This window comes from Mytilus edulis, chromosome 11 (genome assembly GCF_963676685.1).
Source record: "Mytilus edulis chromosome 11, xbMytEdul2.2, whole genome shotgun sequence".
Taxonomy (NCBI): Eukaryota; Metazoa; Mollusca; class Bivalvia; order Mytilida; family Mytilidae; genus Mytilus; species Mytilus edulis.
The window spans coordinates 73185820-73207871 of record NC_092354.1 but is presented as its reverse complement, the minus strand read 5'-3'; the positions used below and the strand labels follow the sequence as shown (position 1 = coordinate 73207871).

General features: G+C 31.1%; 2 protein-coding genes across 2 annotated transcripts; both read left to right on the top strand.

The window, feature by feature from the left end:
• The first annotated feature begins 2634 nt into the window (after window positions 1-2634).
• On the top strand, window positions 2635-10942 carry LOC139494572 (uncharacterized). Its single transcript, XM_071282733.1, has 7 exons — window positions 2635-2647; window positions 3182-3223; window positions 4583-4627; window positions 6548-6592; window positions 7256-7300; window positions 9327-9411; window positions 10173-10942. The coding sequence occupies exons 1-7, from the start codon at window positions 2635-2637 to the stop codon at window positions 10546-10548; spliced, it is 651 nt and encodes a 216-aa protein (XP_071138834.1). The 3' UTR covers window positions 10549-10942.
• A 4365-nt stretch (window positions 10943-15307) lies between these two features.
• On the top strand, window positions 15308-21964 carry LOC139494979 (uncharacterized). The gene is made up of 7 exons (XM_071283100.1): window positions 15308-15377; window positions 15667-15936; window positions 16450-16686; window positions 18615-18695; window positions 19344-19388; window positions 20115-20199; window positions 21182-21964. The coding sequence occupies exons 3-7, from the start codon at window positions 16485-16487 to the stop codon at window positions 21531-21533; spliced, it is 765 nt and encodes a 254-aa protein (XP_071139201.1). The 5' UTR covers window positions 15308-15377; window positions 15667-15936; window positions 16450-16484; the 3' UTR covers window positions 21534-21964.
• The last annotated feature ends 88 nt before the right edge of the window (window positions 21965-22052 follow it).

Below are 22052 nucleotides of genomic sequence, written 5' to 3'. Positions count from 1 at the left end.
GGGGTAATATTTAAAGCAGGTATGATTCTTTAAAAAACAAAATGTTTTCTTAACATTCATCCTGATTGTTACAAAAACGATTCTTTTGCAAAAAGAAAAAAATATATAGAATAACTTGACACTAAGAAATGAATCTTTCAGATATAAAAATGGATACACTAAGCTTTAAAACAAGTTATGAAATATTAACACGGAATGTGATTTACATAAACTTATGTAAAAAAAAATTGTTTTCTTCCTGTATGAGACGGCCTTCACTCCTAGTATTATACTTGACATATAAAACTGTTCATACTTCCTTATCCATATAGTTGTACGTATTTTTTCCTTTACTAATTAACATAAGTTGCACATCAAATATCAAATGAAAAATAAAAGCAATCAGGAATATGTTATGAATTTTTATATACATTAACATTTATGTGTATGAAATATGTTAAAGATCATCCTGTTTTTTTTCAATATTTGGAATAATCAATAGTTTAGAGAAATATTCGACAAATGGTTGGTAACTTTTTTTTATTTCCCTTACATAGAATAGAAGCCTCGTCATAATCACTAGAGAAAGCATATACAAAAAATTAATTGAACTTTTATACAAAATGTCAATGTTGGACCGGAAACACACTCGTGAGTTTTTAATACTAAGTTGTAAAGTTTGTATTTTAATCGGATAATGATCCAAAATAATAGGCATTTTAGCCTTCAGTAGTATATTTTGAAGAATTTCAAAATCAGTTTCAATGTACCATTGTACTGTTTTTAATACTATGAATCGTTTCCAATACGGTGTATCTGTTAGAAAAGTAATCGCATCCACACATTTTATTGGAATAATCAAAAATAAGTTGTAGAGATAAATGCCACAATGATAATCCAATGACATCCAAATGGCAACATTTAGTCTTCAATAGTAAACACATGCATGCATATCTAACTATAAATGTTCCCTAATCTATACACAAAGTTTTATAAATATAAAAAAAGATTGCATTGATCAATCATGCAATTGGATCATTTCAAATTATCAGCAACAACATAATGGATATGCGAGATCTCATTTATATATAATTGATTACCTTTATAAATTATGACAGTCCTTCAGCTACCAACGTCAGGAATGAATAACGTGTTAATTGTTATATGACTTTCGTTGGTATTATCTTAAAATAAGGAACTGACTGTGTGATTGAGGAGCAGGTTAACCATTCCTTAATGTGGAAAAATGTGTGTTTTATATATTTATCACATTTTACAGTCCTTGAAATTTAAGTGCCATTCGTTTTTTTAAAGTTTCGAAAATAACAAAGAATAGACCTATTACCTGTGTCAAAAATTCCAAAAGCGACAAAATCCATCATCATACTTATTTTATCCAAAATGATACATGTTTTTGTATTCGTTTTTAGAATAGAAATGTAACCTGTCATTCCACTTTATCTATATATAAATATGTGTAAACAAACTGTCTAAACATCAGCCATGTTAGATCTGTAAATTTGCCAGGTGCTACCTTTCCTCCTGAGTTTTAATCTAGCGTCGTAACAAAGTACATGATATATAAGGCATGAAGATGGAACTACTACATATCAGCTGAATTATCTATTGTAAAGGACCTTACATATAAATGTAAAATACATTCAAAGAAATATTTACCGGTATATTATGAGTACGTCTGAACCAGTGACGAATCTACAATAGATATCATCCATCGGATCACCAGCATAAGTGTTTATACGAGGCTGACAATACATCTGTATATATAACATGTATAAATCGTCTAAACATCAGCCCAACAATGGTATATCATATATATATTTAGTCAAATATCAAATAGCAGTAGTTCACCTTTTTAGGAGAAACATGTATTTCCATTGAGCACAAACACCACCATCAACTTGAATGTCCTGCAAACAAAAATTTGTTTATCAAGCAAGCTTGGTACGATGGACAAAAAAGATGCCATTTTCGAATATCCTCAACAAGTCGGTTATTTAATAAAAAGATCAAGAACTGTATTGGAGTGCCTACCTGCACAGTTTCATTTTATTCATTATGGACAAAGTACTCGTATTTCCATATCCTTTTTCAGTGTAAAGGTAAGTATCAAAATAAATGCAACATTAGTGTTCACCGGTGTTCAAAATTCATAACATCAAAAATGACATTTACCCCAAGTCCTATATTGAAGATTAATGAATATCGCGACACATAACGTCATAGTACCTAGATTGCTCTGAGTACTCAAATTGCATCTACTTAGCAAAAATAGCAGCAAAAATCTTACAGGGGTTCTTAGGGACTAAACAACTAACATAAATATATCATTTGACATTATGCATGTTATGCATGTCTAACAAATAAATAAGTTTATCTGAATATTCACAATACGTTCACAGTATACAATGTATATTAACAAATGTAGTGGTTACTGGAAAATGTAAAATCTACGATAAAGTCGCCATGTGATATCCATTAAAAGTAATCTTTTAAAAATGATAAAATACAATATGTTACTGGCATCCATTTCATAAATAATGATTAGTAAGCATGGACTATTGTCAAATTTTTCTCAATATTTGAAGGAAATACTAATAACGGATGCCATTCGAGTCCTTTTCACAAAAGAAAAATATGCCGTTTGGAGGTCAGTTTTAACCAATTCTGTATGATTCAATACGGATGAAAATAAATAACGTAATAAAGATACATCTACATAATAAACGCAAAGTGGAAAATTTTGTTTGCATCGATATATCATTAAAAAAACGAAGGTGAAAAAAATGTAAAAATCTTTAAACTAACGGCCTGATTTTTGCTCAATTACGTATATACTATATGAAAGATAATTATGGAAGAAAACATTCAAAGACCTCCAAGATATTAAGGTCCTCGACTCTGGATAATTAGATAATATGTCTGTACATGATTCTGGATTCTCGTCACGCTCTACAAACGAATTACACTTTTAAAAGCACAGCAAGAGAACAAACAAAATGCTTCAATCTTCCAACCAGTACTAGAATCACAACTTTTAAACAAAAAGTTAACATACACAAACGATCTAACCCTGCAAACTTAAAATTACATGGCTTTTGTTAGATTTGAACTAATTTAGAGCTTGACATATTCATGATATTTAAATCCTGTTATTCATGATGAGTTTATTTTATTATTGCAGGATTGCATAATACATCAGTAGAAGAAAATGGACCAGAATCCGGTTGGTTTCTTGATTTTGTGCTTTAAATATGATGACCTTGACAAATATACACAACTGCAATATTAAGCACTCTAAACCCTTTAAGAAATTGAGATTTCACATGATTCATCGAACTTTCGTAAATATCAACTTGAACACAAAAGTGTAATAATATACTAATCATAACGAAACTACTAATTTTCAAAAGATAATCTAATGAAATGTCTTGAATAGAGAACCAGGTTGTCATATCGCTACAAAAAACACTTATTTTGTCATGGAAATATTTTTGCAGCAGGCCAATACATAATATAATGTACGTTTGAAACGTTCACTTTAATTGGATAACGTCAATTATTTCATGGCATCAATTGACAATTAAAGCTATGGAACGTACGCACAGGCGCAGATGATATATGACAAATTTAAGATACGTGTTTTAACATAATGTTCTGTCGGTTTCATTAGAATGGATATAACAATATTGTATTTTAAGCTCCGACCACATCAATTGGTGATTTGATGGTTGCAAATACCCGTTTACAGTTTCCGCCAACGTGAGGCCAGTTAAATTAATTTGCGACAATCAAATCATCAATTGATGCTGCCGGAGCTTAAAATACAATACAGATATCTCCTCAAGATGCTACATCTGTTGTGAATGTTTTATGCATTTTAAAAGATGACCAAGGTGGTATTAGATAACATATATTCATTGTAGGTTTCATAAATGTCTATTCATCGACATTCAGAGATGTGTTGATTGTATTGCTCTGTTTCTATGTTTATGGTGCTTGTTTAGCTGATAACGTTTTGAGATTTCTTATAGAGTTAACAGTATTTATTTTGGCTCGTTTATAGCAATATATTTTGCCAAAACAAATTATATATTGTAGATCGCAATATCATACCAATTGATGAAACAACAACGCAAGTTAATGGTAGGTTGATGTATTCTTTAAATGTGTGTCCAACCAACATTTCAAATTCGTTTGTTTGTGTTTGGTTGTTTGTACCTTATAGGATATTCCATCCGTCAAAACCGTTTCTCAACACAACTTTTCCCCGGGGTTAGGTTCATAACAAAACACTTGCCTCTGTGTAAAAAAGTATATGAAAACATTGAGAAATTGACATATTTATATGTTTTTATGAATCTAAAATTATGACCAAGGTAGTATTAGAGAACATATGTTCATTGTGGGTTTAAAAAAAAATCTGTTTATCGAAATTCAGAGATGTGTTGATTGTATTGCTCTGTTTCCATGTTTATGGTGCTTGTTTAACTTATAACGTTTTGAGGTTTCTTACAGAGTTGAAATTATTAATTTTGGCTCGTTTATAGCAATATATTTTGCCAAAAAAAACTATATATTGTAGATCGCAATATCATACCAATTGATGGAACAACAACGCAAGTTAATGGTAGGTTGATGTATTCTTTAAATGTGTGTCCAACCAACATTTCAAATTCGTTTGTTTGTGTTTGGTTTTTGTACCTTATAGGATATTTATCCGTCAAAACCGCTTCTCAACACAACTTTTCCCCGGGGTTAGGTTCATAACAAAACACTTGCCTCTGTGTAAAAAAGTATATGGAAACATTGAGAAATGATGCAACAACCATCAATAGGAGACAATAAAAAGACGAGGATGTACAAATACGATCATTAAAAAACTGAAGCGAGGGTGCGGAAAGCTGTGTGTGTGGTTGTTCTGTTTTACTCCCTGTTAGATAGAGCTCAAACATTCTTATAAATCCGTAGCTTGCATGGATTATTTCGTGAACAACCGCTAAAATAAAAATCTGTTTCATTCTCAAAACCAACAATTGTCATTTTGATTTACATGTTTTTCTCGTAAGCTACCGTCAAATCCAAAGTTGACATTTCGTAACTAAGGAGCCGCCATGTTGCCCTGCTGAAATCAGTAAATATGCGAATAATGCAATAGAATAGAAAATCAAACAAAACCTATCTTGATAATCAATTTTAATACCATAGTAAACAACATTTCAATGGTGCACGTAACAGAAAACTTTCAACTCTAGCGTTTTCATTTGTATGGTGTCATGTTTTGAAATGACTTAAATGCGCCAAAAACATTAATAGACTTTCGCGGAATTTTCTTTTATTTTTATTCAGTTGGTTTCTTGGAGGTCTTGTGCATTACTTCTTTTTATTATGCATCCGAATAAGAATAAAAGTGATTTTTTCTTTTATAATAGCAATTTATAAAGCAATAAAATCGGCAAAATGTTTGCAAATAGGTTTCAATACATGTGAATTTACGTGGGAAGTATATTGTAACAGCCATTATTATGTACACCACGGAGTCTGCGCTAAAAATAGATATATCGAGAATTTTATCACAGTGTTGTTTACAAAGCGAAAGAAGCACGTCATATTAGAATAGCATACAAATATCACGACACTACTTATACATGTTATAGTTAATGGATTATCTAGCGAAATTACTTAATAGAGATCCATTTTGTTCTGATTGAAATGGACTGCTGTTTTGCACCAGGACAATATACAAAATTTACATATTTTGTGAATGTTTTTTGCATTTATTAGATAACGTATTTTTATTGTAGGTTTGATAAATATCTGTTCATTGAAATTCAGAGATGTGTTGATTGCCTTGTTTTATTTTTAAGTTTATATATTGTTTGGAATTTATTTTATTATTTTTTTTCGTTTTGTTGTTTTCAAAGAGCATGTGTCACTATAGCCCTTTTAGTGCAATATACATTATAATAAACAAACTATGTATTGTAAATGGTAATATCATAGCAACTGATGAGTTGACAATCATTATTAACGATAGGTCTATTCAATCCTTTAATGATTGTCAAACCAACTCTACAGATTTGTATGTGTGTGATTTGTTTATAGGTACCGTTTAATATATCGCATATGTGACAAAACTTTTCAACCAAACCCTGAGGATACGTATATCAAAAAATGGTTATGATAAGACAACCAAACCACAGGAGACCATAAGGAAACGTGGATACAAACAACTAAGGATGACATGTTTAACCCTTTCGTATTTATGCGCCAGTTTAAACTCAGGAGCTTCTGTCCTTTGTTATTCTTGTATGTCACTTGATTCAAGTTCCTTTGTATGTTTTATAGTCCATTATAACGTCCATTTGCACTGATATTGTTATTTAAGGTCACGCTGAGCCAACCTCCAAATGCGGCATTTTCTCGTTGCGTTGAAGACCCATTGGTGGCTTTCAGCTGTTATTAACTCTTTCGTCAGGAAGTCTTTCATTTTGATATATGCCCAATTTCCATTTCAAATGTTCATGTTATATGAAACTATGTTTTGCAGATCGAAATATTGTACCAACTGATGAATCAACAACGCAATTTTACGGTAAGGTAATTTATTCATTTGATGTATTTCCAACCAGTTTTTTGTGTTTTGTTTGATTATACATTTTGATATATCTTATCAATCCAATTCATGAATATGTGCCTTTTCTAAGACGGAAAGCGACTTGTCTCTTTGTAACATTCCGTTTAAATCATAAAGATATAACAAAACTTCCATGCAGCAACTCTCCAAATGAGACCAAAAGCAGACGATGATGTACAAAACTAAGAAGCACTGTATGACCTTTAACAAGCAGCAAAACCTATACCGTATATTCAGCCTTAAAATACACCGTTGTGAAACTAACGGCCTGCAATATGCTCACAAACTTAAAGAAATATGATCACGAAGACAATAACCAACGAATACCAATAGACAGTAAGCCATAAACACTTGATACATACATACATATATCGTAAGTGTTTATAGTTGCTCATTATCTCTCCGACATGTATAGCAGCAGAGCTATAGTACAAACTTGAAAATTCAATGTAAAACGCATGAATCTTTAAACCAGTACTGCACATACATATTTCTACCGAAAAGTTGACATACACAACATATCTATCCCAGCATACATGAAGTTCTGTTACATTAGCACTATTTGGTAGCTTGACATATTTAAATCCTGGTATGTATGGTGAGTTTATTGTATCATTGCAGGATTCGCAAATACATCCGATGAAGAAAGTAGACCTGATTCTCATGGTAAGGTAATATGTTTCTATGCTTTAGATATAGTGATCTTCAGAAATCTAGACGAAGAAAAGTTTTAATACTTCATTTTTTTTAGAAATGACAAATGACACGATAACGGTTATTAGATTACTTCCGGAAATAACCGCAAAAATAAAACATTTGGCATGTTAGAACATTTCGTTAGCTCTAACATAACAGAACAAATATAAACACTTATGGTGATTTAATGAACACATTTTCACAAAATTAAAATCTTAGCTATTACACTGGAATATTCATTTCTGGTATTGCCTTTCTTAGTTAATATTTTTGTCATTTTCTTAGAAAACATCATCTTTAAGTCACTGAACGACATCTGTAGTTTAAAGTTTATATGCAGCCACTCCGTGCTTGAATGATACCCACAACCCTGCATCTCATTCCTCAAGTAATTACTTGTCAGATTTCCTAATGTGGTAGTTTTGACATCTCTAAGTTACAATGCTGCTACCTACTGGCATAAGTTTTGTAGATGAGGTTCGACCGTCTGTTGAAAAGACATAAAGTGTCCCTAAAGTGCTATATCGATTCTTCTCCAGACTTATGGTTGACCATTAAAGAGAATTCTAGGCTCACCTTGAAGATTGTGGTTGTGGCCATAGAAAGATGGGACCAAGGGTAATCTTTCATATAATAGGTCTAGCATCTAGTTGATGACTGATAAAAAATAGAAATGTCAAAGGTTATTGAATGACTACTCTGACTTTTTGGTCACCTGATGGTTTCCTTATATGGTTCAAAAGTCTAATTTGTAATCCAGATTATTTCCCATAATTGAGCCTCCGATAAACATCATTGATTCATTTTCACAGAAAATAAATAATTTTTCACAACCAAAATATGAAGCAAGGACATATTGAATTTTAAAAACTGTACAGTAGGCATAGTTCACTTGCATGATACCGTAATTCATCGGCTATTTGTACATTTACCCTTTGATTTTACTGCCTAATATCATAACAGTCATATAACAGTGCATCAATATCACGTGTTCGAGTTCTTCCGAGTGAATTCGTATGAGGTTGAGTCTTTCAACCTTTTAGATTCAAATGTAATGCAGAACCAGGGCCTGGTCTTGAACAAATTCACCCTTAGCTTTTTTTTACTATTCCGATTACGGTATTTGAATGATAACAGGGTTTTTAGGTTTCAGGCAGATAACTCCGGATCGGACTGACAAAATGTTAACAAGGTTTTTTAGGTTTCCGGCAGATAACTCCGGATCGGACTGACAAAATGTCAACACTCACAAGGTTTGTTCCAAATAGATATGTGTAACACCGATACAAAGTGTGAACCTGAAAGCGAGAAGCCTAGGGCCAAGTCTGCTAAATTTGTCAAAGTTTGGTGGAAAACAGAATGATATTATTCAGAAGGAAATATAGTTAGGTCTTACCCTTTTTGAAAGAAAAATATATTAATAATGAAAAAAATGAAAACTAACCTATTTAAAAACAGCCAGACTAATTAGTTTTGTATACCGTTGTGCCGCCTTATCATGAATTGCAATAATGTAAGTCGCACCTTTTTTTAATTTCAAAATCTCGTACCTGCATTGAATGCATCTTATGATATTATCATGATAATAATAGAGAATGGAAACTTGGAATGTGTCAAAGAGGCAATGAGTCGATCAAGGAAAAGATAGCAACACAGGTACACCAATGATACTTCAACATAGCGAAAAGATCCTGCACCCGGCTTTACGTGATACCTAAAGACAAATGTATACTAACATAGCTAGAAGACAACTCCAAAGTATATAATGAATCAGAACAAAAAATAAAACGACAACGTAACAAAGGCTAGAATTTCCTCACTTGGAACAGGAGCAGATTCGTATTTTACAGAATGTTCTTAATAGTTTAGTGATATGAAGTAATACTGCAGTATCCAACTACTATGCTGTACTATTGATGCTCACTTAATAACATATCACTCAATTAGCTTCTAAGATGTTAATATGTACATTTGTATTTCTACTTATCTTTTACAGATGGTCCAGACTATGAGTTATTTATTGGAGTTATAGTGGAAGTCTTACTCATCACATGCATTATTGTTGGAGTTTGTCTTTTAAGGTATGACCGAAGCCGTTATTGTGGTATAGCTACTGACATGTTTCTAATTATTACTTGAATGTGATATGTTGTGACATGAGTATATTATTTACATACTCAATGTTAAATAGGGTTCGTGTTGTGCAGTGTCTATCTATGATGTGTTTTGTATACTGTTGTATGTCTTTTTGTTTGGTTTGGACTTTTTTTTTCTGTTTTTTTTGTTTGTTTTGGTTTCTGTTTTTGTTTTTTTAGGGGGAGGGTTGCCGTGACTTTGTTAGAAATGAACCTAATGACGAATATTTAACAAAAAATAAAAACAATATAAAAAAGGTCATGAATAGACAAATCCTATTACACAGATTTGAATTTCACACCTTCAAACTATTGTATAGACCTGATATTGTTGCCCTATGATTTGAAGAATATGACTTACCGATCCTTTTACAAAATAATGATATTGACGATCAAACAAAAAGATTATGTCAAACTAAAATTATACTTATCAGGCAGGTTAACACATCTATCATCAGGACTCTGAAAGAACAATTGCAGGAAGTGCTATTTCTCAAATTAACAAAAACTGTACGTGATGTGACTCAGAACATAAAATGATGCGACGGAAAACGATCGAAAACATTATGTAGAATGTGTAATGGTAAAGTGTGGTAAACAAATAAAAAAATATTTAATCCTACAATTTTTTTAATGAAGGTACAGAAAAATGTATGTTTTAAATATAACTGATCTTTAACACTTATAAAGTAGCTTCTCTTTTGCAGAAGACGCAATGCATCAAGTAGTGCAAAAAGGCCTATTAAAATGACACAATCGAATTCAACACATGATATGGCCCAAGGACAAACAGAACCAGATAATGATCAAGAAGCTCAGTTGATGAATTCACCTGATACCATACATCTTTCAATATCACACGCAGTTGTTGCGACAAATAAAGTGTTAAATACATACTCACATCTTGGAAACACCTTGGATGACTCTGACGTTATGTACGACCATACAGTACGCCATACTGTTCTAAACACCGGTGATGGTGATTATAGCATTACACACAGGATACTTACAGAGGATGACTACGATGTGTCTGGAAACTATCGTCTGTCACTTACCAACAAGAAAGACCCTGTTTACAACTAAATTTAAGAACGGTTCTCAAGTATTGTTAAAGTGGTATCTTGAGTCTACCGACAGGGAAAATAAAATAAAAGTACAATTGATGAATTATTTGAATTCATTAGACTATAGTTAAAAAAAATAATGTCAATTTCCCTTGAAAATATTTTTTTGTAATTGCACATCGTAATAAATTTTGCAATTCCACTTCTATCATGTATATACAGGAGGTTCCCATTGTATATAATTTCTTTGCTCCAAACTTTTTTAATTGTAAAAAGGAAACAATTGTGTAATTCGATAAAGTCTACTCGTAACATGTATATACTGGAGGTTTTTCGTATGGTCTTGTGTTATACTTGTTGAATATTTTGTGAATCCTTGTGATCTTTTTGTAAATAAATATATAGTACAATAGTTACCGCTGCATTGTAAGATTTCGACCCGAAATGAAACATATTGACAGTATATTTTGTTTGAAATGCCATCAGATAGTTTTAACGTATAGACTCGTCAACAAATTCATGATCATTATTTTTGTAAAAATATGATTAATGCAATCAATCGGATAGTTCAATATCCGTAATGCGCTTCAAAGGGAAGTTCTCAAGTATAAATAGAAAATCAAAAACATGTATGCAATAATATTGTAACTTTTTTTAGTCATAAATTTGGCTATTCGTACATTTATGGAGAGCAACAGACTGCACATTAAACATGTTAAGTCTTTGGAGATATTAATTGTTTGTAAAGGCCTGAATTGTTCAGAGAATTTAACTGTGTTAAAATATAAACTTCCCATTCGCTACAGTGGCAACGAGTGTATCTTTCAAGAAGGCCCTGTGAAAAATTCATTCCCACTTTGTTCCAAAATTAGTTGACCACATCTATGAAATTAATCAGCTTCAAAACGAGCCTTGATACATATTAAAGACATTCATTATCAAAATGTAGGCTAATCATGAACAACATTGATTTATACTGTATGTTTAAAAAATACTAAACGGTTACCGAATATACATATTGTTCTGAAATACTCTTTTGAGTGACACAACCTGTAAAAGTACAGGGACGCGCTGATACTTTAAAATCAAGCAAAGAATTAAACACTTTGGAAAATGACCATGATGTGATACAAAATCAGGGTAATCAAGTCCTATTTTTTTAAATGAAAGCTTAATTGTTTTGTTTATTTTTTTTAAATATCTCTTTTGTTTTCTAAATTCATATAATTCTTGTTTTTTGGGTGACTTTTTATCGATACCACAACTTTTTGTCCATTTATACAAAAAGATCGAAATACAATAGGCAAAAACCTATTTACAATTTAATCTTAGCTGTGAGGTCAATATATATGAGTAAGTTTATATGTAACCATTGCTACTTTAAATAAATAAAATTGAAAAAGGAAAACGAGTTAGATTTTAACCTCTTTTTGTCAAATATAACAAACTTCATACCTTATATGATAAATAACCAAAGAGTCAATTTAATGATGATCATGAATTATTCTGAGTTTGATGTATTCAAATTATACAATAACCACCGGTCTGTAAACTTGCTGAATTATGTGCTGATGGAATCGTTAGAATGCGAATATGATTTTTATCCTTCCTCTACAAAGATTTGCAGAAAGTTGTGTTCTTTATTCGTCACGTCATCAATCATGGTCGCATTTGTTGAAATCATCTGACTCAGACACACGTGCTGTAACTAGAAACTATGGAACACAATTGATGACGTCAGCTTTCCTACTGTGGAATCCCATGTTCAGCAGTTGCACACTCTGTTCCATCATAACTGAAATTAGTTTGCCCGACAACTTAGATTTGGTTTTTGATCCGCCTTTACTTCATATTTGATACTGGAAAAAGTGGGGAATTGTTCTGCAACCATGTTCTGGTTTCATATGTCTTGAATATGCAAGCGTCTTCATTGTTCCTCTCCTATTTACTAACGAATTGTAATGATATTATCTACATGATGTATACTACATATTTAAATTACAAAATAAATTGAGCTCTTTTGTCTATATTAAACATGTTAGACGTACCATGATTTATATTTTAGTAACAAAAGAGATGATAGATTTTTACTCAGAAAAAACGCTTATTATTGTTATTATTGGCTTTGAACTAGACTTTAATAACTGTAATTACTCTTACATTTAGTACTTTGTGGTTAGAACAGCAGTACAGATTTAGTCTAGATGAAGACTTGGAAATGTATTCAACTCTGCAATAGCTACTATAGCAGTTTGTACTTCATTTGTTTACGTCTGTTAAGTGTGTCTAGGAAAAAGATATGAACCTCACAAATATCATCGGGAAGAATAATAAAATTAATGGTAACCGAGTTAATAAATTGGAATAAATCTACTTCTATATAATTTATATTCTTATATGACGTTCTTCAAACACTTTGAGTACACACCCGTGGTTAAATATGAATAAACTGTTTGTGTTGTTCCGATAATCTGATTATTTTTTATTAATGAGTTACCCGAAATCATTAAACGATGACATAAACATAAAGGCATTTTACCGGAAAAGTACGACTTTGGAACTGAAAATCATCATAACAAGGTAACGTAAACAACAATAGTAAAAGGTATTACAAGCAATTATGTTTTACAAATAATAGAATTATCCTACACATTAATCCAAACCTGTCAAATACGTTATTGTAAATAGTTTAAGAAAATCACAAGTTCCTTTTGCTCCGTTCTTCGTAATAACACGTTTATTTACGGGTATGACATATATTTTCCTTGACCAAGAGCGCTTGGATCTAAGGAAATAGCTGTATTAGTCCTATCAAAATAAACAAAATGCATGATGGCTTAATTTTTACCGATTTAACCACGTGTTTGTCGCTCGTGATAACAATTTTAGCATTAAGGGTTAATTCGTGGTAAAATCATTATAAACTCAAACCCCATGATTTGTTTTAAGTATCTTACATCCTACATAAGACTACCTAGATAACAATAGAATGTGAAATAGAAGAAAACACATGCTAACAAATTTTAAATATGTCATGTAAAATATTAAAACATACTTTTACTGAGAAAATCTGACAACGTGCCGGGAAATAAAAGATACGGTATAAGCATGAATGACACTAGTGTATGTTTCTTTGTACTTATATGGTGTCCATAGATTTCTTTTAAAGAGAGATAAAATTCATCAGACGGTTGATGCGTAAGTATCTATTTCCTACTACTTAATGAGGTTTAAATTTAAACTTTAATGCATTAACAAGTTTCTTCGTTATTATTAATATGCAAGCACTTAGTATTTTGGTTGTTTTGATTATTTAGATTAAATGTATATTTGCAAATTATCAGATTTGTGGTTTGTAATACTTTTTCAAATGTTTACAAACATAATTTAAACTGAGCATTATAACATTTAAAAAAAAAATCATATTATTCTGTAGTTATATAAGTATTTTTACAATATACGTCTGATTCTCAAAAACCATACATATGTCACGAAACGAGACCAATGCAATAAAATGGCTTGGACACTGCGACATAATGAAATACATGAACTTATCTCCCTTTAGTGTTCAATTAAATACCACATTAAACAAAGAATTACAATTCCAGGTCTTCATAACTTCCTTAATAATGAAAAGGACAGTTATAACTTTAATAAAAGTTTGTTCTGTTCGTATAGTTGTCGCCAATATATTTCGAGATTTCTTGAAAATGTCAAAAAAATCATTAAGATAACAGTACGCGTTGTTGAATGTATCAATGTTTACTAAATAAATGCAATTTAGACCTGTAATGAGTTTGGCATACACTGTGATTCAAAACAGTACAACAGCAAGTTTGCTATTAAAGTTATCAGGTACGGTATTTTTACCCCTTTAATTGTGTAATCTGAAAACAACAGGAACGACAATAAAGTATGTCGCACTATCTGGTGACATGTGAATATGATTTATCTGTATACCTTATGCATTCGTGTTTGCTGGTTTGCATGCTTATCTGAATGATGTTAGTTCTAGACTAATATAACATATTAGCTAGATACGACTGATGGAAGCGATTTATTATGAAATAATGTGATAGACAATCAAACTGGCACCCTAGAATAGAAACATAAGTAGTGTTTCAGACGATTGATATAAGAAACTTTATAAATAACACACCATATAAATGTAGCATAGGAAACATTATTCGATGTCTCAATAGGTGACAAAATCTGAAAGTATACTGATGATACATGTGGGGAACTTAGATCAACAAAAACAATTGCCCACAGATTGTTCTGTCATTTAATATCTATCAGAATAAGAATGCGTGTTATAATTGCCGGTGATTATAAAAATAAAATGTGGAAGAATTTCCAATAAAACATCAAAGACCAAATGACACAGAAATAACAACTATACGTGTAGGTCATTGTACAGCTTTCGTTGACGTATAGCTCTTCGACGGTTTCGGTACTAATACATCTTCGCATTTCAAATGTTTGGCTTTGAGCGTTCCTGATGAATGTAAATCCAGAAAAGCACGTCGGATGCGATTCATTATTAAACGTATTGTTTTCAATTTTTTTCAACAATTAGCAAAGTCCTAATCGCATAGTCAGCTGAAGTATATATGCCCTTGAACTTAAATTGAATAATTGTGTATGAATTGAAAATATCATTCATAAGTCTCTATTTCCTTCACGTACCACTTGATGAGTTATTTTTAAGTATTTGATTATCTCTAAAACAAAACAAAAATATACATTTACAAGTCTCTTCCTTATTAATCAAAATGGCAGCATTCGTTTTAGTTTTTGCTGCTTATCTCCGGATAAAATGTATTCATGCAAATTATTGGACTAATGGTGTGTAATGCTTTTCAACCTTTTTTTAAGGGATTTTGTTTTATACGAAACAGTACTTTTAAGTGATGAATTGTATTATTTCATAGTTAAAAAAGATTTAAACAACAGTTAACGATTTTCTGCAGATGAAATATTAGAACATCTATAAGTGTTGTTGAAGTGCAATCATCTAAGCAAACATGTTTGAAAAGAAAACATTCAACGTGTATAACTTGAACGAATGTATGTCATGAATATATATTAAACATCAATATACAATTTTAGGACTTTCTTAAATCCTTTATTTCAGGAGATACTTGCATTTCTATTGAAGGTAGTAATTATGTTAATGAACATCGTTATGGGCAAATTAAGTGCAAGGAAGATAAGAGCGTAAACATTCAACAAATCTGGTTCGACAAAGAACGGAACTGTAAATATTATACAGCTCAAACAAAAGAAATATTCAATGGACAATATCTAATCAGTTGCGAGAGCATTTCATTATGCAAGGTGCCATTCTACCGATCTTACCTGAACTTGGATTTTAAATATCTCAATTTACGTTTCCAGTGTACAGGTACTATAATGATATATGTTTTCCTAGTATGGATAAGTTATATACATTGTCTCCACTCTACATCAGAATTTAACGTAATAACTTTGAAAAAAACGGGTCTGCGTATTTATTCATTGAACTGCCTTTTCTAATTTCAAAAGTTATTGTAGATCAAAGAGTTCATATTTACAGCTACATGTGCAATGCATGACTCGTAAGATTATGTAGTAGTACTTAATTATTAAAATGTTGATGATCAACACCTGTGATCTTTTTTTATTTACTAATAAAAAAAAAAATTACGACGCAATCTAAACATGTATATTTACTGCACGTTTTAGTCACTGAACATTTGTTTTTGTCACTTGACAATCGAGCATACAAGACACATGTGTGTCAGCAAGAACCATGGTATATATAATCCAAATAATCGATTAAAAATATGATAATCTGTATTCAATTTCTTGTATTGATAAATGTGCTCAATAAATATCTAAGTGTATAATATGTATATTTTAAATTGCAAATATGCAGAATGTATACCAATACACAGAAGTACTACAGTAAGAATGACTTGTTCAGCGAATAATGTCATAGTGATTGATGATATATGGGATGATTATTTCAACTGTCCAGCTTATAGGTATCCTCCGCAGGAAATGACGAATACAAAGAAGACACTGTATAATCTTTGTAATGACTCGCGTGATTGTTCGATGATTTACAACAGTCCTATCGATATGGTGACCAGCATCTTTTATCATTGTAAAGGTATGCGAATGAATAATATTCAGCTGTTATGGTAAGTCAGGGGTTAAGAAATCTAGAGGATCCAGAGAGTTGTGTCACTCACCTTGGTATATGTGCATATTAAACAAAGTACACAGATGGATTCATGAAAAAAATTGTGTTTTGATGACGATGATGTGTTTGTAGATCTTACTTTACTGAAAATTCTTGCTGCTTACAATTATCTCTATCTATAATGAATTTCGCCCAGTAGTTACAGAGGAATATATTTTGTAAAAATTTACAAAAAATTACCAAATTTATGAAAATTGTTAAAAATTGACTTAAAGAATGTAAAGGGCGATAACTCCTAAATGGGTCAATTGACTCTTTTGGTGATGTTGACTTTTTCGTAGATCTTACTTTGATGAACATTATTGGTTTCAGAGATATAAGCCAAAAAACTTTATTTTACCCTATGTACAATTTTTAGCCATGTTGGTTCGCGGTCGGGGTCATTGGACACATTTTTAAACAAGATACCATAATGATGATTGTGAACATGTTTGGTTGAATTTTTCTCAGTAGTTCCAGTGGAGAAGATTTTTGTAACAGATTGCAAAAAATTACCAAATAATGTTAAAAAATTACTATAATGGGCAACAACACCTTCAGGGTTTATTTGTAGATCTTACTTTGCTCAACTTTTTGCTGTTCACAGTTTATGTCAATCTATAATAATATTCAAGATAATAACCAAAAACGGCCAAATGTCATTAAAATCGCCAGTTCAGGGGCAGAAACTCAACAATGGTGTGTCTGATTCATATGAAAATTTCAGGGCAAATAGATCTTGACATGAACAACAATTTTACTCCATGTCGGATTTGCTCTAAATGCTTTGGTTTCAGAGATATAAGCCAACATCTACATTTTACCCCTATGTTCTACTTTTAGCCATGGCGGCCATCTTAGTTGATTTGCCAGATCACCACACACTTTTTAAAAACTAGATACGCAAATGATGATTGTTGCAAAGTTTGGTTAAATTTGGCCCAGTATTTTCAGAGAAGATTTTTGTAAAAATTAACGACGACGGACGACGAACGCCAAGTGATGAGAAAAGCATTTAATGTCCCTTTCTGTCCAATATAAATATCGTACTAAAAGAGTTATCTCCCCTTGAATGGCTAATTTGACAGATTTATTCTTAAAGCACAAATATTTGGTACTTGTTAAAACAATTTCGACAATGCAATGAATAACTTAGTTGTCTCTATATGAATAAACACTGTATCCAATAAATTGCAAACCTGTCTCCAAATTTGCAGATTTGGGCAAAGAACTAGAAGGATTATTTACTGTGATTGTACAAGATGGTGGTATCCCCCTGATCTACCTGAATGGTCAAATAGTACTTTCTACATTAGAGAGAAACTTAAAATAAATGCAACTTTTACAAACCATAATGCATACTAAATTACAGTATGCATGCGTTGAGTGATCAACATACAAAAAGAAAATATATCAGAAATATTTCCTTCAAGTCTTATTATGAAAAAGAGCAAAAACTCTTTTAACTATCGTTCAGCGATCTTATAATTGTAATACAAGTATAAATCGATTAGTTTACAAGGTAAACTAATAGAAATACCGCACTTCAATGAAAAATTATAGCGAAAAGTTCCTCTTTAAACACATTAACCGAATTGAATTGTGATACTCTTGACTTTGTACAGACGCATCATTGTGTAAAAAAATGGTAGATAAAACATGATGTCGTAGCTAGCTAAACATCACACTTGTATGAAAGTCTCATATACTTTTATTATATCGACACCAATGTGTAGATGAAATACCATTGTTTCATATACTCATAAAATAGCAAATTTTCGATATGTACAACTTTTGATTATTAAAGCTTTGCACTTTTTTGGTTTAGTTTAAACAAATGATATCTGTTATTTCAGCTGGCAGTGACATATCACGTAATAACAGTAGTAACCATGTCATTACAACAGTTACTGATAGCAGTATGAGAAATACTTATGGTATGTAAAGCACTTAAGCTGAAGTAATACACTGGAACTTATAAACCATAAGCTTATCTGTTGGTTGAAATCATCTTACTAACATTGTGTCTGTTTGAAGCCTGAAACAACAAATGTATAGACTTCTATTAACTTTCAAACATGAGCTAGACATCAAAATGTTCCAATCTTTTAACAATATTTTGCCATTACCACCAATTTTTTTTAAAAATCCTAGCAATAATTTTAGATATGACAAACACTATACAATTGTAAATATGAAAAACATTATAAGAAAAGACAAATGAATTTGCTTTCGATTTAAATTGAAGTGAAATGTGTTTTAATATAACTTTAATATCTTTCGCATTTCGTTTAATAATTCCCGTCGTATGAAACATAATTTTCTTCATTAGTCGAAGTTCTCATTTTATATATTGAGTTTAGTATTCGCACACTATATCAAGGAATGAGATAGTAAATATAAACACCACATCTGAACAAATTCAAACGACATTGATCGAATTTGTCATTGAAAAAATGGATGTACCACGATAGAAAAAGATAAATAAATTTTAAACTTTGAATTATTTTGTTTTTTTTTGCAGCAGGACAGTTCATTTAAGAGCATCTAATAAATGTGTTCTATCTATTTATAATTTATCATAGCTGACAGTACTATACCAGATGGTGGCATACATACGGTATCTCTCGGTAGGTCAAGTTATTGTTCAAATTTAGTTAGGCGAGTGTTGCTGTGTAACATGTACTTTAATGGACATTAATTTATTGTCGGTTCTCACTTAAATTACATGACGGATAAAAGGAATACATCGGAAATAGATTATCTGGTAAAACATCAACTTCATAAAAAAAAAAACCTAAAACTCAGGCAGAAATCAAAGAACATCGTTTGAAGTTTAGTTTTGATTGCTAACTGTCGTTAAGTTTGCCTAAAATCATATGCAGATTTGTTTTTATTTATTAATAGTTTTGAGTTAAGATTGACATGTGATATAGATTATATATTTGTAGCCCTCTAAATGTCTTATTTTTCTTAGTCCGTTGCTTGATGTAGATTTGATCTAATATTACAAAAAAGATAACAAACCGTCAAAGATTTAAGATTGAGATTAACCTTTTGCCATTTTAAAATATACACTTTTCATTATTGTAAACTCTTTAAAAGGTAATGATTAACTCAGTAATTGAATGAGAAGGAAATATGTGTCAATTTTAAGACAATTTACTTGCATCTGATGAAAAAAAAATTAGAATACAGATTTAATCTCCAAATTGTCTTGGTTATATTCACTGTTTCATTTCGTTGGTTTATGTTATACATAGTAATTGAATGTTTATATCTATGGGAAATGTTTAAACCATTTAATGATCTATCTTTTTACTTTTTACTGAAATGTCAATTGGTTTTTTTTTTAGATGGACCCGACTATGCAGTTCTCATTGGAGGAATAATTGGAGGCTTGCTTGTTATATGTGTCTTGGTTGCAGTTTTTCTTTTAAGGTATGACACGAGCAATATTAATATTTGTGTAAACCATTGATAATGACTAGTAAAATATTAATAGGTATATAATATAAAAATCTATAATAGTCATAAGTGAAACATTAAGTACGACAATTTGAATTATGCTGCGTTGAATATTTGTGTCACGACAAAATGCAAGCATGTTGTGGCCAAAAATTTAACTGTAAAAACATTCACGATCTTTTTGGAATAAATTGAAAAGGCATTTTGCCCATCACGGAAATCATCTATAAAAGTCACCAATATATGAATAATTTAGAAAAAAAGTTTTATACACTATAATTTACGAAAAAGAAAGAACGACAACCAATGAGTTACATTTTTCAGGATTTGGAAATGCAAATTAAAACTTTTGCGGGTTTTAACATCTTTGTGATTGCTCATCAATTCCATCGTCTAGGACAGTAGTGATACAGTAGAACATAACAGTAACTATTTTTTCAAAATGATAAAAAGTAATGATATATGTGTACGCGAAGTTACTATGAACCAGTTCAGCGCTATATACAGCGTATATATAAATATCATGTTTTCCAAGGATTGGGTCTTATCAAGTACACAACTAATCTAGTGTGAAACATTATAATATTTATTGATAACCAAAAAAAAAAGTAATCAGTATCGGTATAATATAGTATTTATAACTTTACTCATTTGAGGAATAACAATGTTGGGACAGAACAAAAACATGAAAGGTTTTATTACTATTTAAAGAATAGATTTTATTTTAAACTTTTGCAATGCATACTTATGTGTCGGTTTCATGAATTTTGCATTTAGAACACATATCACTCTTCTTTGAACTCTTTGTAAAATACATCTGTTTTTTTAAACGCAAAAAAAAAACAAAAAAACAATAAACGAATCTGAATGACAGGCAAAACCAATTCGTAAATTGTGTTTCCTGGAAATGTCCATAACACTTATATAATATTGTATGTCATTTACCTTTTTGTAGGAGACGGAAATGTATGATAAAATCTAATGAAACAAATGATTCTACTCATGGTCAGTCAGTACCAGATAATAATCAAGACGGTCAATTGATGAATTCCACTGACGTCGCACAAGTTTCAGCATCTCATTCAGTTAATATTTACCATACACCAGAGTCAATGACGTATTCACATCTTCGGAGCACTGTGAATGACACTGACGTCATGTATGATCATACCGTCCGCCATAATGTTCATAACACCTGCGATGGTGATTACGGCATTGCACAGAGAAGAACAACAGAGGATGACTACGATGTGTCTGGGAACTACCGCACATCTCACAGCAAAGAAACAGACCCTGTTTACAACTAAATTTGAAATCGTTTAATTAGTATTTTTGTGACCATACGATTTTTTTTTATTAAATACATACTGGCCTGAATTGATTACATGTAAATCGTTGGACAATTTGATATTTTGTGAGTACCTTAAGCGTACACTAAAACAAAAGCAAAACTGACAAATTCTTAAAATTTAGGAGACTTATTTTGAGACATATCAATCCGACTGTATATTGCTTCTTTGTTAAAACTATTTAAGTTTATAAAAAAGAACAAGCTTTGTGTTTTTGAGGAAAACGTATCACGTATATACGAAAGGTGTAATTATTTTGTCCTGTTTTACTTCTTTTTTTTTAACAGTTCTCATGTTTTATTGATAGTTTTTCACATTTGTTAGTTGATACATCAAATACCGGTACCTTATCCCGGCCTCGTTAACCGTTAGCAGTATATAATAAATTTTGTTAGTATTTATTGGTTTAATTTGTGTTTGAAACATACATTTTTAATTATAATATAATCTGACTGATTGTTAGACAATTACAAATAG

Bases quoted from the DNA above. Each gene is read 5' to 3' on its own strand.
- LOC139494572 (XM_071282733.1), top strand. The intron at 3,224-4,582 runs GTTGGTTTCTTG...TATATATTGTAG, and splicing joins AGAAAATGGACCAGAATCCG to ATCGCAATATCATACCAATT. The intron at 9,412-10,172 runs GTATGACCGAAG...TCTCTTTTGCAG, and splicing joins GTTGGAGTTTGTCTTTTAAG to AAGACGCAATGCATCAAGTA.
- LOC139494979 (XM_071283100.1), top strand. From the start codon at position 16,485: ATGACTTGTTCAGCGAATAATGTCATAGTGATTGATGATATATGGGAT. The intron at 18,696-19,343 runs GTATGTAAAGCA...AATTTATCATAG, and splicing joins CAGTATGAGAAATACTTATG to CTGACAGTACTATACCAGAT. The intron at 19,389-20,114 runs GTAGGTCAAGTT...TTTTTTTTTTAG, and splicing joins CATACATACGGTATCTCTCG to ATGGACCCGACTATGCAGTT.